The sequence below is a fragment of the Dreissena polymorpha genome, chromosome 6 (assembly GCF_020536995.1).
Source record: "Dreissena polymorpha isolate Duluth1 chromosome 6, UMN_Dpol_1.0, whole genome shotgun sequence".
NCBI lineage: Eukaryota > Metazoa > Mollusca > Bivalvia > Myida > Dreissenidae > Dreissena > Dreissena polymorpha.
In genome coordinates this window covers 28,265,864-28,286,318 of record NC_068360.1, presented here as the reverse complement: position 1 = coordinate 28,286,318, position 20,455 = coordinate 28,265,864, and the positions used below count along the sequence as shown (strand labels likewise).

Below are 20,455 nucleotides of genomic sequence, written 5' to 3'. Positions count from 1 at the left end.
CCACTAAAAATGTGCAGCTCCATGAGATACATATGCATGCCAAATATGAAGTTGCTATCTTCAATATTGCAAAAGTTATTGCAAATGTTAAAGTTGGCGCAAACCGACCAACCAACCAACCAACCAACCAACCAACATACCAACCAACAGACAGGGCAAAAACAATATGTCCCCCACTACTATAGTGGGGGACATAAAAAATAATGGGGGGGGGATTCAGGGGGTATTCAGGGGGGGGGAGGATTCGGGGAGGGGGGGGGCATGGGGGATGGTTTGGGTGGAGTCTATTGTGGTATGTCAGATAAGAGTTGTTTTGTCAAAGTATCAATTGAATCTAATCATAAATAAAGAAGTTATGGCAATTTTAACAAAATTTAATAATTGGACCTTGAGAGTCAAGGTCATTCAAAGGTCAAGGTAAAATTCAACTTGCCAGGTACAGTACCCTCATGATAGCATGAAAGTATTTGAAGTTTAAAAGCAATACTTTATACTTTAGAAGTAAAGTGGATCTAAACACAAAATGTAACCATATATTCAAAGTTACTAAGTCAAAAAAGGGCCATAATTCCGTAAAAATGACAACCAGAGTTATGCAACTTGTCCTTTACTGTCCCCTTATGATAGTTTGCGAGTGTTCAAAGTATGAAAGCAATATCTATGATACTTTAGGGGTAAAGTGGACCAAAACACAAAACTTAACCAAATTTTCAAGTAAAAAGGGCCCATAATTCCGTAAAAATGCCAGTCAGAGTTACATTACTTTGCCTGCACAGTCCCCTTAGTATGATAGTTAGTAAGTGTTGCAAGTATGAAAGCAATAGCTTTGATACTTTAGGAAAAAAGTGGACCTAAACACAAAACTTAACCATATTTTCAATTTTCTAAGTATAAAAAGGGCACATAATTCTGTCAAAATGCCAGTCAGAGTTACATAACTTTGCCTGCACAGTCCACTTATGATAGTTAGTAAGTGTTGCAAGTATGAAAGCAATAGCTTTGATACTTTAGGAAAAAAGTGGATCTAAACACAAAACTTAACCATATTTTCAATTTTCTAAGTATAAAAAGGGCACATAATTATGTCAAAATGCAAGCCAGAGTTATCTAACTTTGCCTGCTTAGTCCCCTCATGATAGTTAGTAAGTGTACCAAGTTTGAATGCAATAGCATTGATACTTTATGAGTAAAGTGGACCTAAACGCATAACTTAACCGGACGCTGACGCCGACGCCAAGGTGATGACAATAGCTCATAATTTTTTTTCAAAAAATAGATGAGCTAATAAAAACAGTGTTACACAGCGAAAAGTGTGTCCCTGATTAGTCTGTGAAGACTGCACAGGCTAATTAATATAGGACGACACTTTATTCACATGCAGTAAGCCCAATGTTCCCAGAATTAGGCTCACTATACCTTGTACTCCAGGTCCTCTTTGAACTTTGACCTGTAGTCAGAGAATGCACGCTGAAAGAAGCCGTGGGGTTGGAGCAGGAACACCACTTGAATGTGGCAGGGGAAGTATCCCTGAAACAGCATATGAAAAACACTAGAATACCATTTGAATATGGCAAGGCAAGAAGTGCTGATACAGCATGTATAACCCTTTCCCACTCAGACGCTAAGTGAAAATGGCTATGTGGAAACCGCATAAAACCAGAACAGCCTGCGAGTTACTCGCAGTCTGTTCAGGTTTTATGCTGTTTGCTGCTTATCAGTATCTAAGGGTTGGAAATGAAGCAGTTAAAACTTGAATCTAGTAAGAGAGGTCTTTTATTAAATTAAACTTTCTAAGGCACTACAAACACTTAAAAAGACGTATCTAAGTGGTAAAGGGATAAGACACTGGACTGTAGCATGGGAAGAAGACTTGACAATGCACATGTAAAACACTTGAATACACTGTTACTCTTATAAAACCCGAATATATAAAAAAAAAACATCTAAATGATTGAAAAGAATACATATATTGATTTTCAAATTAACAGCAAAATGCATATGACTTTACATGAGTAAAACACAACAATTTCAGAAAAAAATAAACAAAGCTGGATTCAATGACCTTTGATACACAGAAAAGAATCCAGACAATCATAGGCGTAGGTATATTTAGTTTGTTCTACATATTTATTTGTTTCTTAAAACCCTGTAACATATACTTACAGACAATTTTATAAACGTAGGTATGTTCGATTTGCTCTGTATATACATATTTTTCTTATACCCCTGTCCTAGATACTAACAGACAATTTTATGAGGGAATATAATATTCTGTTTACTAAACATATTCATGTGTTTCTTATACCCCTTATCCAGATACTTACAGACAGTTTCATGAGCCTGGGGTGGTATTCTAGAAGCATTTTAAGTTAAATTTTATTTTTATCCTTAAAATGGGAATTTTTCTTGAGTGTTTCATTTCATACTGCAATAGTTAGGCATCGAAAATTACATCAAAATAACGTCATTATGTCAATGTTATTTGAGGAATACAAAAAAAAGATGCATGTCTTCATTGAGTAAAGAAATACAAAACATTGTAATTTTTAACTTAAGTGAAAATATTTAAGAAATGACTTAAGATGTTTCTGGAATTACCACCCATGGTGTGTTCCATTTTCTTTACATATTAATATGAGCCTTGCTTTGGGAAAACTGGACTTAATGCATGTGCTTAAAGTGTTGTTCTAGACTTTACAAGATAATCAGGGACAACTTTTTCCACTTGTATGGAATTTTTTGTTAAAATTCATACCCTTGAAAGCACAAATCCAGTTTAGACAGAAAGTGTTGTCCCTGATGAGCCTGTGCAGACACTTTACGCACATGCATTAAGCCCAGTATTCCCAGATAGAGGATCATATGCTAATTACACCCTTGTTACTTAAAGACAATTACATGAGGGTATATCATTCTGTTTACTACGGTAAATATATTCATGTGTTTCTTATACCCCTGTACCAGACAAAATCATGAGCGTAATGAGATCTGTTTTCTTAACATATTCATATCAGCCTCGCTTTGGGAAAACTGGGCTTAATGCATGTGCTTAAAGAGTCGTCCCAGATTAACCTGTGCAGTCTGCACAGGCTTATCAGGGATGACACTTTCCACTTGTATGGACTTTTGTGTTCAAATTAGTTCCCTTGAAAACAAAAATCCAGTTTAGACGGAAAGTGGTGTCCCTGATTAGCCTGTGCAGACACTTTATGCACATGCATTTAGCCCTGTTTTCGCAGAATAAAGCTGATATGCTTCTTACACCCTTGGTACTTACAGACAATTTCATGAGCGTGGTGCGCACTGAGCTCCAGCCACTGTGACGTCGATCCACCAGCAGAACAAACCCCATCTGGGTCTCATGCATCCTAGAGATAAAACATGCATTTGAGCCATGCTCTGTGAAAAGGGGGTTAAATGCATGTGCAAAAAGTGTTGTCCCAGATTAGCCTGTGCAGTCTGCACAGGCTAATCAGGGACAACACTTTCCACATTTATGGTATTTTTTGTTTAAAAAAAAGTCCCTTTTTAGCAAAAATTCAGTTAAGGCGGAAAGTGTTGTCCTTGATTAGCCTGTGCAGACTACACAGGCTAATTTGGGACTACACTTTACGCAATGCATTAAACCCCTTTTCACAGATCGAGGCTCATTTAAAGTAATTCCCACAAGGCATATCTCAGATCCTTAAATGGCTTGTATAAAATTACTGGGTCTGTTGCGCTAAGATGTTTGACAAACAGAATCGATTTGTTTGAAACGACTAATTGAGAGGTTCATGCTAAAATGGATCTTATGCCTTAGGCTGTCAGCGTATATCCAGACAAACCTTCCCAGTTGTGCAGTGGGGTCAGGAGCAACCCTGTCTGGTATAAAGTCATGCAAAGTTTTGTGGTCTCAATAGCACACAGGGCAGCTCCTGTCCAAACCTCCTGGATGTGCATATTGCATAAGACCCTTTTTCACATGTACACAATTGTAGCTATATTCCAACTGACAATGTTGAAAGCTGTGGCTAATTGAGGCAATTTTGAGTCAGTTGTAGCTGGGATACACCCTGGGTAGAAATGTGGTGTGGTATACATTCTATGATAAAAATAATAAGTATATAATTGTTAACTTCGAAATCAAATAATGTTAATTAGAAGTCAATCAGTTTGCCATAAAGCTCGCTTGAAAGAGCGCTACAATACAACTGAACCATGCTCTGAGAAAAGGGTGTAATGCATGTGTGTAAAGTGTAGTCCCAGAGACGACACTTTCCACTTTGATGATATTTTCTGTTTAAAGAAAGTCTCTTCTCAGCAAAAATCCAGTTTAGGTGGAAAGTGTTGTCCCTGATAAGTCTGTGGGGACTGCACAGGCAAATCTGGGACACTTTACGCACATGCATTAAACCCCCTTTCCACAGAGCACTGACCATATCTGAGTATCATAATTTTGATTTCCGGCTTGGTCATGAAATCCTTTTCCCAGCCGTTCTCCCCCTACCTCTGATTTAAAGAGGGCAGTTGTCAAGTACGGTAATACCTTTCTACCTCTAATTAAAGACCTTTCTTACTAAATTCAAGTTTGAAAAGGTTTCATTTCCAACCCTTAGTTAATGACGAGTAGCAAATAGCATAAAACCTGAACAGACTGCAAGTTACTCGCAGGCTGTTCTGGTTTTATGCTGTATGCACATAGCCATTTTCACTTTGCTTCTGAATGGGAAAGGGATAAGTATATGTACTTATAAAGGTTTGGTAAATCAGCTGACCTAGGAAGTGAATTAGCAAAACTCATCGCTGTTATATTGACTGATATACTCTTAAATATGGAAAAATTCCAAGTAAACTAAAACAATTGTAAAACAACTCCATGTGAAGGGTACATACCACACATAAAGCTGATGACAGTTTTGTATCTTATATTAAAACCACAACCCAATTTCCCTTAGGTTCAAAATAAAGGGAGGTTAAAGTTATCCATGCTGCCTACCGGTATATCATTCTATAAAATTCTTTAAAAAGTCCAAGCTTTCACTAAAACCTCTTTAAGTATCCATTACAAAGCACTTAGGTTCCAAATTAAGGGAGGTAATTTAAACTAATACACGACCTCTTTAATTAATAAACAAGAGGGAAATGGGCCCTAAGGTGCTCATCAAAGAAACTAAACTGTGCTGAAAAAGTGCAAGCTGATTCATGAAGATTTGACCAAAAATGTGACTTCTAGTGTATTAACATGTTGTTGTTTTTATTTGACCTGTTGACCTAGTTTTTGAGCTCACATGAGCCAGTATAAATATCACCCGAGATTTAATTCGGACTAATGTTCGGACCAAAGTTTCATTAAGATTGGTCAATAAATGTGGGTTATATAGTATCAACAAGCTTTCACTAAAGCCATATGCCGAAAACTGAACCCCCTTCCCTGGCGGCCATGTATTTCAACAAACCAGAATAATTGCTGAACTGAAGAAGTCATTCGAACATGTATTCTGACTAGGTTACATTTATATTGCACCAACAATGTCACTTCTGTTCTGGAGTGTTACCAAGGTTTCTCTTAAGCCATATAAGGAAAAATGGTGGCCATGTTTTTGGCAAACCAGAACTATTTTGGAAATCAGCCTAGCTATCATTAAAATAAATGTTCTGACCAAGTTTCATAAAGATTGGACTATAAATGTGACATCTAGGGTGTTAATGTTTAACTCTAGCCTAATAAGGAAAAATGCACTGCCATCAGGCAGCCATGTTGTTCAACGGACCGGAACCATTTTTGAAATCATCTCAAATATCATTGGAACAAATGTTCAGACCAAGTTTCATGAAGGTTGGACTAAGAATTTGTCTTCTAGAGAGTTAACAAGGTTTAAATATAGCCATATAAGGCCCTGACCCCTGGTGATCATGCTTTTCAACAGAAGAAAGAATTTTCAAACTCATCTAAGATAACAAATTCTGTCTAAGTTTCATGTAGATTGGACGATAAAAGTTCTTGAGTGTTAACAAGATTTTACTATATATTCAAATAAAGAAAACTGCCCTGCCCCCTGGCGTCCATGTTTTTCAACCAACCAGAACCATTTTTCAACTCATTCATACTATCATTGGGACATGTGTTCTGACCAAGTTTTATGAAAATTGGACTATCAATATAACTTCTAGGGTGTTAATAAGGTTTTAGTATAGCCATATCACGAAAAATGCCTCGCCCGCTGATGGCCATGTTTTTCAACAGACAGAACCATTTTGGAACTCATCCAAGATATAATTAAAACTAATGCTCTGACTAAGTTTCATGAAGATCAGACAATAAATAAGAATTCTAGAGTGTTTACAAGGTTTTAATATTGCAATAGAAGGAACACTGCCATGCCTCCCGGCAGCCATGTTTTTCAACCAACTGTAACCATTTTGAAAGTCATTCAAGATATCATTTGGACACATGTTCTGGCCAAGTTTCATGAAGATTGGACAATAAATGTGGCCTCTAGAGTGATAACAATATAAATGATGACGACGCAGGATGAACAAAAGTTGATCATAAAAGCTAACCAAAGGAGATAATTCAAACTACTTTGAGCCTTTCTCTGTGATGAAGGGGTTAAATACATGTGCGTTACATGTCTTTTTGCACAGGCTAATTGAGACGACACTTTCCGCCTAAACAAAATTTTAAATAAAAAGAGACTTTCTTTAACAAAAAAAAATCACATACAATTTTAAAGTAGTGTCTGATTAGCCAGTGCAGTCTGCACAGGCTACTCTGGGACAAAAAATTACACACATGCATTTAACCCACTTTTCACAGAACGAGACTCATTTAGGTTTTCTCTTACGGGGGAATGCTGCATAGGTAAGTGACGACCTTTCTGTACTCCTCATCACTCGGTTCCGGGAGGTTGGGTCGATCCGGGAACGTCAAAACAGGGGCTCCGTTTTTCGCCTTTGCACCTGAAAGATGCACATGTCGTCAAGTGACCGTTTAAACAGCGATTGACTTTTCTGACAAAATACTTGCCTGAATGTAAAAATTCCTTAGCTAAATATATTTGTAAATAGTAAATATTTTTAAAATGTCATATGAACAAAGTATTTTTTGCCAGGTTCTGTTTTTATATTTAATTCAGGGTATTTACTTACTATTTTGGTAATATTATCTGTGCCTGTAAAATAAATAATTTTGGCATAAATTTACTTCAAAAAGGACTTATAAAGAGTATTTTTGCTTGAATTATAAATAGTAAGTGATAAAACATACAAAAAAACAGAAAGTGTTAAAAATAATTATAGTAGTTAAATAAATAATACAACTTCAAAATATTTCTTTCTTCACTTTACAGCTCTATTTCCAAACATCTGAAAGTCAAGTCATCAATTGGGATTTGATGGGGCTGGATTTGGGAAAGTTTTTTTTACCATTGGGGAATAGGACCAAATAAGAGCTGTACAATCAACCAAAAAACCCCTGTAAGCTCAGGATATGTATGTCATTTTTAGTAACTATTATTTTGTTTGCTCTTGAGCTGTCAGGGCCCTCAATCCATTTTAGGGGAAGCGGGTCGCTACCCATAGCAGGGGGAATTTTCGCGGCGTTTCCCTTTTTGGGGGATTTTTTACTTACTATCTAATTATTACATTTGTACATGTTTGCACTATATTCATTGCTTATTTCATAATTTAGTATGTTTGACAAGATTAAATTAAAATAGAATTGAGATATAATAATCATGAGACATCTATCTATAAAAAAAAAAAAAAATTTGTTTTTTTTTTGTTTAGGGGGAATTTTTCCCCAAAAAAGGGGAAAAAAGTATACTTTTCAGGGGGGGAATGCGGCCAAATTTCGGCCGTGGATTTGACAAATTGAGGGCCCTGGCTATTAATTATTGAATATGAAAATTACTAACTGGTATTATGTACTGTGGCATGCAATATTTGTAAAATTGAGAAAATAATATTTTTCAATACTTCATACATATCATTTGCGTTATCATTTCTTTGCAAGACTGGATAATTATGAACTGGTGTGTAACATAATTGTCTTATTTAGTTCTAACATGAAAAATTTATCTGCACTTCAATGAACAAAGTTTATGATAAAATAACAACAACAAAGACTAGACATCCCTTGATTGCTATGGTAACAATGCATCAGATAAAAATGGCAAACAATAAAGATGCAGTTTGTGGTAATTACAGAATGTCAATGAAACATAATCCATATAAATATATGTTACCTGGTGTAAGTTTTCATGTAAAGACTTTATGAAGGTATACAAGCGAGCCATGTCACAGGAAAATGGATCTTATGCAGCCAGTGTAGTTTCAGACCAGCCTACTCATTTAACCCTTTACCACTTAGATCGTATTTGGACACATGCGTGGTCCCTTAGAAAGTTTCATTTAAGTAAATACATTTCTAACTAGATTCAAGTTTCAAAGGCTGAATTTCCAACCCTCAGATACTGATGAGCAGCAAACAGCATAAAACCTGAACAGATTGCGAGTTACTACCAGGCTGTTCTGGTTTTATGCTGTTTGCTTTGCTTTTCGCTTTGCTTCTGAGTGGGAAAGGGTTAATTCAAAACCAGTGCTGCCACACACCCCACGTTGTCACAAAACGCAGCCTTACGTGCGTAAGGATGGGGAAGGACCTCATAAACTTGGAAGAAAAAAACCCAACTAATCCTACCTGAGATGAAGGCAAACTTGGTCTGCAGCAGCTGGGCCACATCGAGGACGCTGTACGGACATGTTTCCATACCCATACCATCTCCTGCAAATACAAGAATAATTGTTTAAACCTACTGATTTAATCTGGATTTCATTGAAAGCCTAAGGATTTTTGAAACACTCTTAAGGGAGGCCTGAAGAAGAAAACGTCCAACCATGTAGTTATTTGCGGAATAAGAGTGTTTCTTATCTTACTTATTTAAAATGTATCGTGAATAAAAATTTGTTTTGTATTTTGAGAAATTAACTGTCCATAAAGGAATTGAAACAGAAATTAAATTGGACTTAACTCATCCATGACTTTGTTAAAAATTTCTTCATATGTTATTTAATGAATGAATTGACTATATGAGAATGGAACCTGCTTGCCAAATTCGCCATGCAATAAACAACATTTATCACTCAGCTTAGACATTTCAGGTTATAATGGCAACGTGACATCACAGCAGTCAAATAGCCAACTCACACTTGTCTATGGTTAGCTTGTTTACCAGTACTAAGTGCACATTCTGATGCCAGTAATTGTCAAATGGTCTACTTGAATCAGACAGAAAAGAATGGCTGTTGAGGTCATAACCAATAACCAATCACCAACAAGATGTGTTTGTGAAACACAATGTCCCCCTATATGACGTTTGACCTTGTAGGATGACCTTGACCTTGACCCTTCACTTCTCAAAATGTGCAGCTCCATGAGATACACATGCATTTCAAATATAAAATTGCTAGCTTCAATATTGCAGAAGTGACATTACATGAGCAATTTTGACCCATATATTTGACCTTGAAGGATGACCTTGACCTTGACCTTTCACCACTAAAAATGTGCAGCTCCATGAGATACACATGCATGCCAAATATCAAGTTGCTATCTTCAATATTGCAAAAGTATTCATATAATTAGCGATTTGGGCCACATATATTTGACCTCTGACCTTGAAGGATGACCTTGACCATGACCTTTCACCACTCAAAATGTGCAGCTCCATGAGATACACATGCATGCCAAATATCAAGTTGCTATCTTCAATATTGCAAAAAAACTCATAAAATGAGCGATTTTGGCCACATATATTTGACATCTGACCTTGAAGGATAACCTTGACCTTTCACCACTCAAAATGTGCAGCTCCATGAGATACACATGCATGCCAAATATCAAGTTGCTATCTTGAATATTGAAATACTGCAAAAGTGTACATTAAATGAGCGATTTTGACCCATATATTTGACCTTTGACCTTGAAGGATGACCTTGACCTTTCACCACTCAAAATGTGCAGCTTCACGAGATACATATGCATGCCAAATATCAAGTTGCTATCTTCAATATTGCAAATGTTAAAGTTGGCGCAAACCAACCAACCAACCATTGTTACAGACCAACCAACCAACAGACCAACCAACAGACCAACAGACAGGGCAAAAACAATATGTCCCCCACTACTATAGTGGGGGACATAAAAATATTTGGCGGAGCAGGTATCAAACCCCCAATCCTTCAATTTGTGGTCAAGCGCTCTGCCAACTTAGCTAGCTGGGGACAATAATGTACGTTCAACTGATGATCCGTTATACGCACAATATCCAGAAATGGTCAATTGGGTGAAAAGAATTACAGTGATTATTACATCGCAGGCATCGGATTCTTTGATAAATTAACATTTAGTGGTATGTTTTACTGTTATGCCAACTTATTACATTATTTAAATTGCAATATTAATTTACAGAAACTAAGCTCTTGTTGTAAAGAAAACTCAACATGTAGTCTCATTGTCAGGGATAACCAAAATATAGGTTATAAGTCAGTACACAATAATGTGCTTGTCTGACTGGACAAGTTAAAAATCAAAGTTTTCTTTTTCTCTAATTTACTAGAAAAATAATCAGTTAAAATTTGCAGTAATTTGGCTAAAATTTTCCTCCAAAACTAAATGTTGACATTTGAACAATAAACATTGGGGTGTCCCAATACTTACACACTGTACTAACCGTACTTTTACCAAAGACGATAAATTATATAAATGATCACTGTTGTGTTTAGGGTTAGTTCCCCTTTACTTTATTTAACGATTCTCGTTGCAGTTTTTGTTACGCCATTTTTTTTACATATATTTGATATTGACACACTTTGTAAAGTTCTAGTCTGTGCTGTTTGTTAAATATTGAATGTTTTTGTAATTCACAATAAAAGGCTTTAAAAATTAATTATGCTACTTTTGTTTTTGAAATATAATTAAAAAGGTATAATAGAGTAAAATGATAGCTTAGAATGGGGGGGGGGGGGGGGGAATTTGCACCTTGTGTCTGTGTATCTATTACCAAACATGCAATGTTTTTATACCACATAAACATATTAGTCTCATTTCTAGCTATACATGTTTAAACTAAGATTTTTGAGAAGTACTGTAATCATTTATTGGTTTTACAACTCCTGTGTTAGAAGGTTTTGTAATTCATAAGACTGTGAAACTCTAACAAGAGGGCCATGATGGCCCTGTATCGCTCCACTGTTTTTTTATGCGAAAAAAGCGTGCATTGCGCATAGGCTGAAATGTACTCAAGCATGTGACTTGCTCTTTCTATCCCTCGTCCCACTGGGCGCTTAAAGTTGGAAGGGTGAGAATTTTTACATATGGAAAACGTTACTACGGTGTTAACTAAACAGACAAAAAAGCCCTGGCATTGTCGCACAGGTCCTTTGCTTATAACTTTTAGTTTGAGAAGAAAATTGTTTATTCATCCCATAATGAATAAATAGCAAAAATGCATAAACATGCAAAGTTCAACGACTTCCTGTGGCCATGTTTTTTGACGAATCAAATTTTATTTAACAACTTTTAATGGGAGCCTTCAAGGGATAAATTTGGCCCAAGGGGCATAATTTGAACAAACTTGGTAGAGAACTATAAGATGTCACTACATACCAAATTTGGTAGCCCTAGGCCTAATTGTTATGGACAGGAAGATTTTTAAAGTTTGCACAAAAGAGGCTATATATACTAATGTTCAGTTTTGTGACCCCCAGGGCAGGATCAAATTTGACCCCAGGGGAATAATTTGAACAAATTTGGTAGAGGACTATTAGACGTCACTACATACCAAATTAAGTTAGCCCTCAGGCTCTATAATTATGAACAAGAAGATTTTTAAAGTTTGCACAAAATAGGCCTTATTTAAGCATATGTTCATTTTTGTGAACCCCCCGGGGCAGGGTCAAATTTGACCCCAGGGGCATAATTTCGAAAAACTTGGTAGAGAACGTTAAGATTTTAATACATACCAAATTTGGCCCAATGGTTATGGACAAAATTTTTTTAAAATTTGCACAAAATAGGCCCAATATAAGCATATGTTCAATTTTGTGACCCCTGGTAAACGGTCAAATTTGATCCCAGGGACTTAATTTGAACAAACAAAGTAGAGAACTATTAAAGGTCACTACATACCAAATGTGGTAGCACTAGGCCCAATGGTTATGGACAGGATGATTTTTAAAGTTTGCACAAAATAAGCTTTATATAAGCATATGTTCAATTTATTGACCCCCGGGCCAGGGTCAAATTTGACCCCAGGGGCATAATTTGAACAAATTTGAAAGAGGTTCACCACAGGAACATTTGTGAGAAGTTTTATCAAAATTGGACTTGTAGTTTAGGAGAAGAAGATGTTTAAAGAAAAAGTTAACGCACGGACGGATGGACGAACACACGCACGACAGACACAGGACCATGACATAAGCTTGCTGGCCTCTGGCCAGTGGAGCTAAAAACCAATTACTTGTATCCAATTAACGCCAATATGTGAAATGTCTATTTAATCAATTCAACCAATGTGATGTGATTGGTAAAGCACAAGTTGAGTTGAGGTTTAGAATTTACTGAACATACAATTTTTGATACAAAACACATTGAAAATAAAACAAACAAATATTGAATAAGGCTTCAAAGAAAAATGTGAGCCGATTCTGCACAGAGGCTGTATCAAATCTGGCAAGAATGAAGACAGAATTCATTAATTCTGTACAAAGAGTGATTCTTGTTGATGAGCTTTACAAACAAGTGATTCTTGTTGATGAGCTTTACAAACAAGTGATTCTTTTTTATGAGCTTTACAAACAAGTGATTCTTTTTGATGAGCTTTACAAACAAGTGATTCTTTTTGAAAACCTCTATTGGAGCCATTAGAGTCAGAGTTAAATACATCAGTGATTGTTTATTCTCCAAACACAAACAAGATTTCATTTTATCTCTCACAATGTATACCTGAATGATATGCCCATATTTTGTAAATGCATTCTGCTTCAGCACAATCACGCACAGTGTCCAATGAAGACATCACCCACTTCTATGCTCGCAAAATGTTCTTTCAAATGTACCTGTTTGCTTGTTGCTTCAAGTATCTCTGTTTGCTTGTTGTTTCAAGTGTGTGTCAAGTGTTCCTGTTTGCATGTCATTTCAGTTGTCTCTTGTGTGTTGTTTCATATTTTCCTGTTTGCTTGTTGTGTCAATTGTCTCGGTTTGCTTGTCCTTTCCAGTGTCCATGTTTGCTTGTTGTTTCAATATTCCTGTATGCTTGTTGTGTCAAGTGTACCTGTTTTTTTTGTTGTGTCAAGTGTCCCTGCATGTTTGTTGTGTCAAGTGTCTCTGTTTGTTTGTTGTTTCAAATGTTCATGATTGTGTTCTTCATGTTTCAAGTGTTTGTTGTTTCAATTGCATATGTGTCTCTGATTGCATGTTGTTTAAATTGTCTCTAATGTATTTCAAATCTCCCTTCTGCTTGTTGTGTCAAGTGTCTCTATTTGCTTGTTGTTCCAAGTGTCCTTGTTTGCTTGTTGTGTCTAGTTTTCCTGTTTGTTTGATGTGTAAATTGTCACTGCTTGCTTATTGTTTTAAATGTCCCTGTTTTCTCGTAGTTTTACATTTCCCAATTCATGTGCAAATGACATTATTCCAAAGAAATAGTGAAAATGGTACTGATGACAACATATACAGACAGCTCAATTCACATCACTGTAGACCAGTCTAAGTAACCAACATTACAAACAACACTTTTAATTCCTCGTTGATTTATCTCATTTATCACATTTCATACACACACTCATACTGTTGTCTATAAGGCCAAAAAAAAAAATAGTCTTGGTTCAGGGAACATGGCCAGAAAAATGTAGGAGGGTAGGTAGGTTTTTTTTTTTTTTTTTTTTTTTACCAGTCGACTGATTTCAGGGTGAAAAAGGGTCAGTTAATGCACCCATGATTGTTTAAACACTGACCAAATGATTAATATTGCACACGTGGTATTTAGTCGTTGTATATTATTCAATATTCCTAGCTCTTTATGCACTTCTTCAGGGCTAGCGCTGGCCCAAAATTTCTTTTAGCCAACCATTTTTTCTTTGTCTGTCTGTGATAGTGTGACCTTCATATTCAAAAGTGAACAAGCCATCTTTATGAGTCTCTGGTGTTTGGGGTGTGACCTTCAGAATTTTTTTCATCATGAGACCTGACCTAGTCTCCGACAAGTGCTCAAGAGTCTGAATAGTGGCTGTCAAAAGGAGGGTAACCTCAGAATAGCACAAGTCTTTCTTCTGGTACATTTTTTGATAAAATGGCAATGGGTTTGAGCGCATCGCACAGGAAGTGAGCAGTGTACATAAATTTGAATGTTGCTATTGGTTTGTACAGGCTAAGGGCGTCACAGTACATTGATTTTGATTCATTATCAAAGCGAAGCCAATTGTTGTCAAGTTTCCATGACTCTTTGAATGTTCTAGTGTTTTGTGTTTTAATTATTTTTTTTTGTTATGACTCTTTTTCGTCCAACAACGCTTTAAGGTTAAAGACGCCATGTTAGCGACTTTAGAGACAAAGTGGTTACTTCCATTTTTATAGTAGTGTAGATGAATGACTCTTCCTATGTGTTAAAAATTTGAAATGTTAATTAAAATTAAACCACGCGTGTTTTTCACATTTTTATTTGATTAAAATACGCTGCTGTCAGTTAGCATAGTGTGCGAGTAAAACAAACAAATTAATTAATTATCATCTTTTCATTTCGATCGGAAATTGGCAGAAAGTTGTAACATCATCGACATAGAACTAATTATTTAATTATCACTTTTAAATTCAGATCAATAGACAGCTTGGAAATAATTAAAATATTGTCACGCTTCTTTTCATTTTTAATCTTTAATAATACGACATTTGCGACCGGCCGCTATTTTGTTTGCAGACGACAATATTAACTGTGTATTCAAAGTGCACAGTGTCTGCGCATGAATGACCGAATATTACTCCATAGCTCCACCCATTTTTACATTTCATTTAACAACGTCATTTCATGTGTAAGCGAGCTCAATGTTGATTGGCCAGCTAGCATGCGCACTTCAATAACAATAAGGTCAAGCGATGTCTCGTATACACGTGCAGACCGGTTATTGTTCACTGTTCAAATTGCGAACACTTTCATTGAAACAAAGAGAAAAATATAGAAAACCAATCCAGGTTTAATTGGTGGCTGTTTTCAATGAAATTTTACGAGATTTTAGCATTTTCGCCATCAGATTTTTTTCCATGGACCAAAAAAATCGTTAGGGTCGGGGGCAAAAAATAGGGTCGGTCGGGTTCCCTGAACCAAGACTTTTTTTTTTTTTGGCCTAAGCAGTACAGATCCTAACACAAACTGTCTTCCAATACACTCAATTCACTCTATACGAGGAATTGTGTGTAAACAGAAAACATAATCACTATCTCCCCATTATTTCGTGTCACAGATGTTCATGCATAATAATATATAACTTTATAGGCAAAATGCATGTGAACGTTTGGTTATCAGGTAACATGTTTAAGAAAGTGTGCACGTAAAATGCGGATTAGACATTTTTGATTTGTAAAATACATGTACTTCCTGAATTTTCTATGAATTTTCTTCTATTTGTTGAAATGTATACAAGCATTTAGGTTTAAGCATTTACACAAAAGATAAATATCTGGTAGCTGTAATAACAGTTATGCAAACAATTATTTTAGGATTGCATTATTTCATTACACCAATGGCTCGTATTCACCAAGGGGACCATATTCACTAATGGGCCACTATTCATCAATTGGACCATATTCACCAATGGGACCATATTCACTAATGGGCCACAATTCACCAATGGGACCATATTCACTAATGGGCCCCTATTCACCAATGGGACCATATTCACCAATGGGCCACTATTCACCAATGGGCCACTATTCACCAATGGGACCATATTCACCAATGGGACCATATTCACTAATGGGCCACTATTCACCAATGGGACCATATTCACCAATGGGACCATATTCACCAATGGGACCATATTCACCAATGGGTCACTTATTCACCAATGGGACCATATTCACCAATGGGTCACTTATTCACCAATGGGACCATACTCACCAATGGGACCATATTCACCAATGGGACCATATTCACCAATGGGACCATATTCACCAATGGGTCACTTATTCACCAATGGGACCATATTCACGAATGGGACCATATTCACCAATGGGCAAATTTTTAGCAATTGGACCATATTCACCATTGGGCAAATATTCAGGAATTGGACCATATTCACCAATGGGCAAATATTCAACAAGTGCACCATATTTAGCAATGGGACCATATTCCCCAGTGGACCATTTTCACCAATGGGACCATATTCATCAATGGGACCATATTCACCAATGGGAAAAAATTCACCAATGGGCAAATTTTAAGCAATTGGACCTTATTCACCAATGGGCAAATATTCAGAAATTGGACATTATTCACCAATGGGACCATATTCACCAATGGGTCACTTATTCACCAATGGGACCATATTCACCAATGGGACCATATTCACCAATGGGACCATATTCACCAATGGGTCACTTATTCACCAATGGGACCATATTCACCAATGGGACCATATTCCCCAATGGGACAATATTCACCAATGGGTCACTTATTCAACAATGGGACAATATTCACCAATGGGGCCATATTCACCAATGGGACCATATTAACCAATGGGACCATATTCACCAATGGGACCATATTCACCAATGTGTCACTTACTCACCAATGGGACCATATTCACCAATGGAACCATATTCACCAATGGGACCATATTCACCAATGGGCAAATTTTTAGCAATTGGACCATATTCACCAATGGGCAAATATTCAGAAATTGGACCATATTCACCAATGGGCAAAAATTCAACAATTGCACCATATTCAGCAATGGGACCATATTCACCAGTGGACTATATTCACCAATGGGACCATATTCACCAATGGGACCATATTCACCAATGGGACCATATTCACCAATGGGTCACGATTCACCAATGGGACCATATTCACCAATGGGACCATATTCACCAATGGGACCATATTCACCAATGGGCAAATATTTAGCAATTGGACCATATTCACCAATGGGCAAATATTTAGCAATTGGACCATACTTACCAATGGGCAAATATTAAGCAATTGGACCATATTCACCAATGGGAAAATATTCAACAATTGCACCATATTCACCAATGGGCCACTATTGACACCAAACAATTGTTAGACTTAAAACAAAGATTGAAGAATATTCATACAATCAAAATATTAATGAATAGCTTTAATTTGAGTCTAACTGTTTATTAGTATTCTCTATTTTGAACCTTTTATTGCCAAAATAAGCACTGCAGGTAGTCTGTACATTTAATTGTAGTCAGAATGTCATTTTTCTTGGATCAAAGTCTTTTCTTTATACTTAAGTTTTTAAATGGGTTGGTGAATATGGGTCCAGAATGAAACAGGGAACCAAACAATAAATAATAGGCTGCTTCAATAGTCATGACATACCCTGGTAATATTATATCCCCTGTAAAATTATCTACTGATATGTAAATTTTGCATTCTGATTTGTTTGGCACACGAATACTGACAATGAAAAACAAATTCAGCAGGCCCAGTATGGTGAATATTTAACAAGAAATATCTTTAAAAAAGATATACGGCGTTGATTGTGGTTGCAGTTAATGAAAGGTAAAGACTTCAATGAATGAGATCAAAGATAGCGAATGTCTTTTTCTGTGCAGTTCTTAGCTGCAGCAAACGCAGTACGGGATGATACGCGGAGTTTTCGCGGCTTATTTTACATTATTACATATTGCTGGTCATAAACATATAGATACAAAACAGAAAACCAAAAGAAGAATGGAAGTGAAATTAAAACATATGAGTCAACCGGCCACACGCGAAGTATCCGTATATATTTTAAATATTTATACGCGCGTTCTTCGAACAAACCTGTTTTAGTGGTTTGTCTGGCGTTGCTATTTGATTAGATTTTTAACAGTATCGAGAATCATTGCGCTCATGCTTAATTCATTAGTCAATATGATGGCATAACTCTTGTTAAATTAATTAAAAATAATATTTATCATGGTATTGTTGTAAAACACATTAAGAATCTATTATTGACATACCATATGATATCGCTGGATATCTTCATTTAACATCTGTCTGGTCTAAAGAAAATTCCAGTTCACCTAGTTCACGCTATAGCGTCTTTATTATGTAACGATTATTTTCCTGGCTGCGAACTCCGATCAGCACATAGAGTAGAGACGCAGCGATGACCTGTATGTAAACTCTGACATTCACACACAGTGGCAGCAAATTGACCCGATATACCTCGCGAGTTGAAATGCAATGCATTAAAGTGAGTCTTCGCTTCCACTGCTCTCTATACTTTAACATGTTAACATGTTGACAGGAATATGGAAGTTAGTACTAAATATGAGAAAATAGCCTTTAAGTGCAAACGTTCTCGCGCTGAAAATCTTCTGAAAATAACAGGTGGACGCACAAACTGTATTGATGTCGAGATTGAGTGTAAAACTGTTCTATCTATTAAGCCTTTTTATTAGATATAAAATTGTTTCATGCTGAACATGCAGTAAAACAGTGTTACAAAGACGCGGACATGTTTCCAATGTTCTGGTCGTATTCTCAAATCAGCCAATGCAGTCAATGAAGTGTATTCATCTGTACTTGGCCGCGGGAAGTTTTATTTGAATTCTATTGGACGCGAACAAAGGTCAGGCTAAGGTGAAAAGCTGGCTTAATACAGCACGCCGAAAAAAAACTCAACTCAGAAATAAGATTTTAGTATCCACTCAGCTGTCAGCACTGAAAATGTTGGTCAGCGCAGTCACTGACAATCTCAAATCTCAGCTATTCGAATAATCACTAATTCTTACCCGAATACATGGTGTAGTCAGACTCCAAAACTCAAAACAACATCAGCAAAGATGATGTAAAGCATGAGGGTCTTTCTTACCTCAAAAAATAGAAAAACAATATAAAAGCTGAGTCAGAATATTTATTTAAATATGTTCATGATCTAGGTCTTAATGCACAATTATAAAATTACAAATGTTTCCCATTGATGATAAACACCTGAACATATATTTGAGCCGCACTCTGTGAAAAGGGGGTTTAATGCATGTGCATAAAGTGAAGTCCCAGATTAGCCTGTGCATTCCACAGAGGCTTATCAGGGACGACACTTCCCGCCTAAATTATTTTTTTTTGCTAATTAGAGACTTTCTTTTAAAGAAAAATATCATAAACCCGGAAAGTGTGGTCCCTGATTTAGCCTGTGCTGACTGCACAGGCTAATCTAGGGTGTCCCTTTACGCAAATTTATATGCAGATTCAAAACAAAATCTCTCTGTTAATGGAAACGTCTATTATGGTTAACAAAAGAAAAACAAAATACCCTAATGCATGAACACTGCCAACCTCAACACCAAGAGACAAGCCCTTATAAAACGTCATTACCTACAAATCCATCAGGACCCTCTGTATTTGTACTAGCCGAGTCACCATGTTGGCTGTTTGCAAGGGAACTGTGCCTGCTATTTGCAGACGACCCAGCCGTGTGACGTTTACTGTCCTTGTACGCCAAGAGCAGTCGACGGAAATCCTCCTCACCCCCTTCAGAATCACTTGTGGTCGTAGTGCTACAGTAGCGATAACGTCGCACAATTTCAGGCATTAGGTAACCTGAACCGGATTTTTCCGGACTGTCGTCCGTGAAATCTGACGAATACAATGAACTGGACGGCCTTGATGACCTTGATAAAGAGGAGCAGCTTGACTCGAGACTCGGGGGTCTAGACTCGAGGACAGGAGGCTGGTCGAGTGAAGATTCTTTCTTTTTAAAATTCTCCACAAAGCTTTCTATCTCTTTCTCGATCTTGCACGCTTCTAGGCCCGAATACCTCTGGCCTCGCACTCTGTGTGTCCGTGATCCACTGCTAGTGCACATGCTGAGTTAGTTCACGTTAATTTTATACCATTTCAACTACAGCCATAACTCATGCCCCCTTTTCAGGTTTCTACCACTGTATTTCATAATCGCACAATTCTGTTAACAAACTGCCTTTACGAGATTTACAGATTTTCCATTCTAAAACTGCTTTCTAAATAGGGATTTACATAGGCAACTTTCATAATTGTCTTTTAATACATATTCACTCGATGTTTTCTGTAATTTTGTTCAGAAGTTCTATTAGCCCTATGATAAGACATAACATTTATTCTTATTCACATTGTCACTGCACACATATTCCTGTTTTTCATTATTAAACTACCACAGAATCTCAAGTTAAATCTTACTTCCCAAGAATTCAATCAATATTTAA

General features: G+C 36.7%; 1 protein-coding gene across 1 annotated transcript in view; it reads right to left on the bottom strand.

Annotated features, from left to right (window-relative positions):
• The window catches only part of LOC127833949 (guanine nucleotide exchange factor DBS-like), a 92,594-nt gene extending 72,479 nt beyond the window's left edge, over window positions 1-20,115 (bottom strand). Inside the window, exons 1-5 of the mRNA XM_052359475.1 lie at window positions 19,590-20,115; window positions 8,684-8,767; window positions 6,828-6,942; window positions 3,278-3,368; window positions 1,417-1,527 (exon numbers count right to left, since the gene is read on the bottom strand). Coding sequence (XP_052215435.1) covers window positions 1,417-1,527; window positions 3,278-3,368; window positions 6,828-6,942; window positions 8,684-8,767; window positions 19,590-20,079 — 891 coding nt within the window. The 5' untranslated portion in view covers window positions 20,080-20,115. The remainder of the gene's footprint in view (window positions 1-1,416; window positions 1,528-3,277; window positions 3,369-6,827; window positions 6,943-8,683; window positions 8,768-19,589) is intronic.
• Window positions 20,116-20,455: the final 340 nt, after the last annotated feature.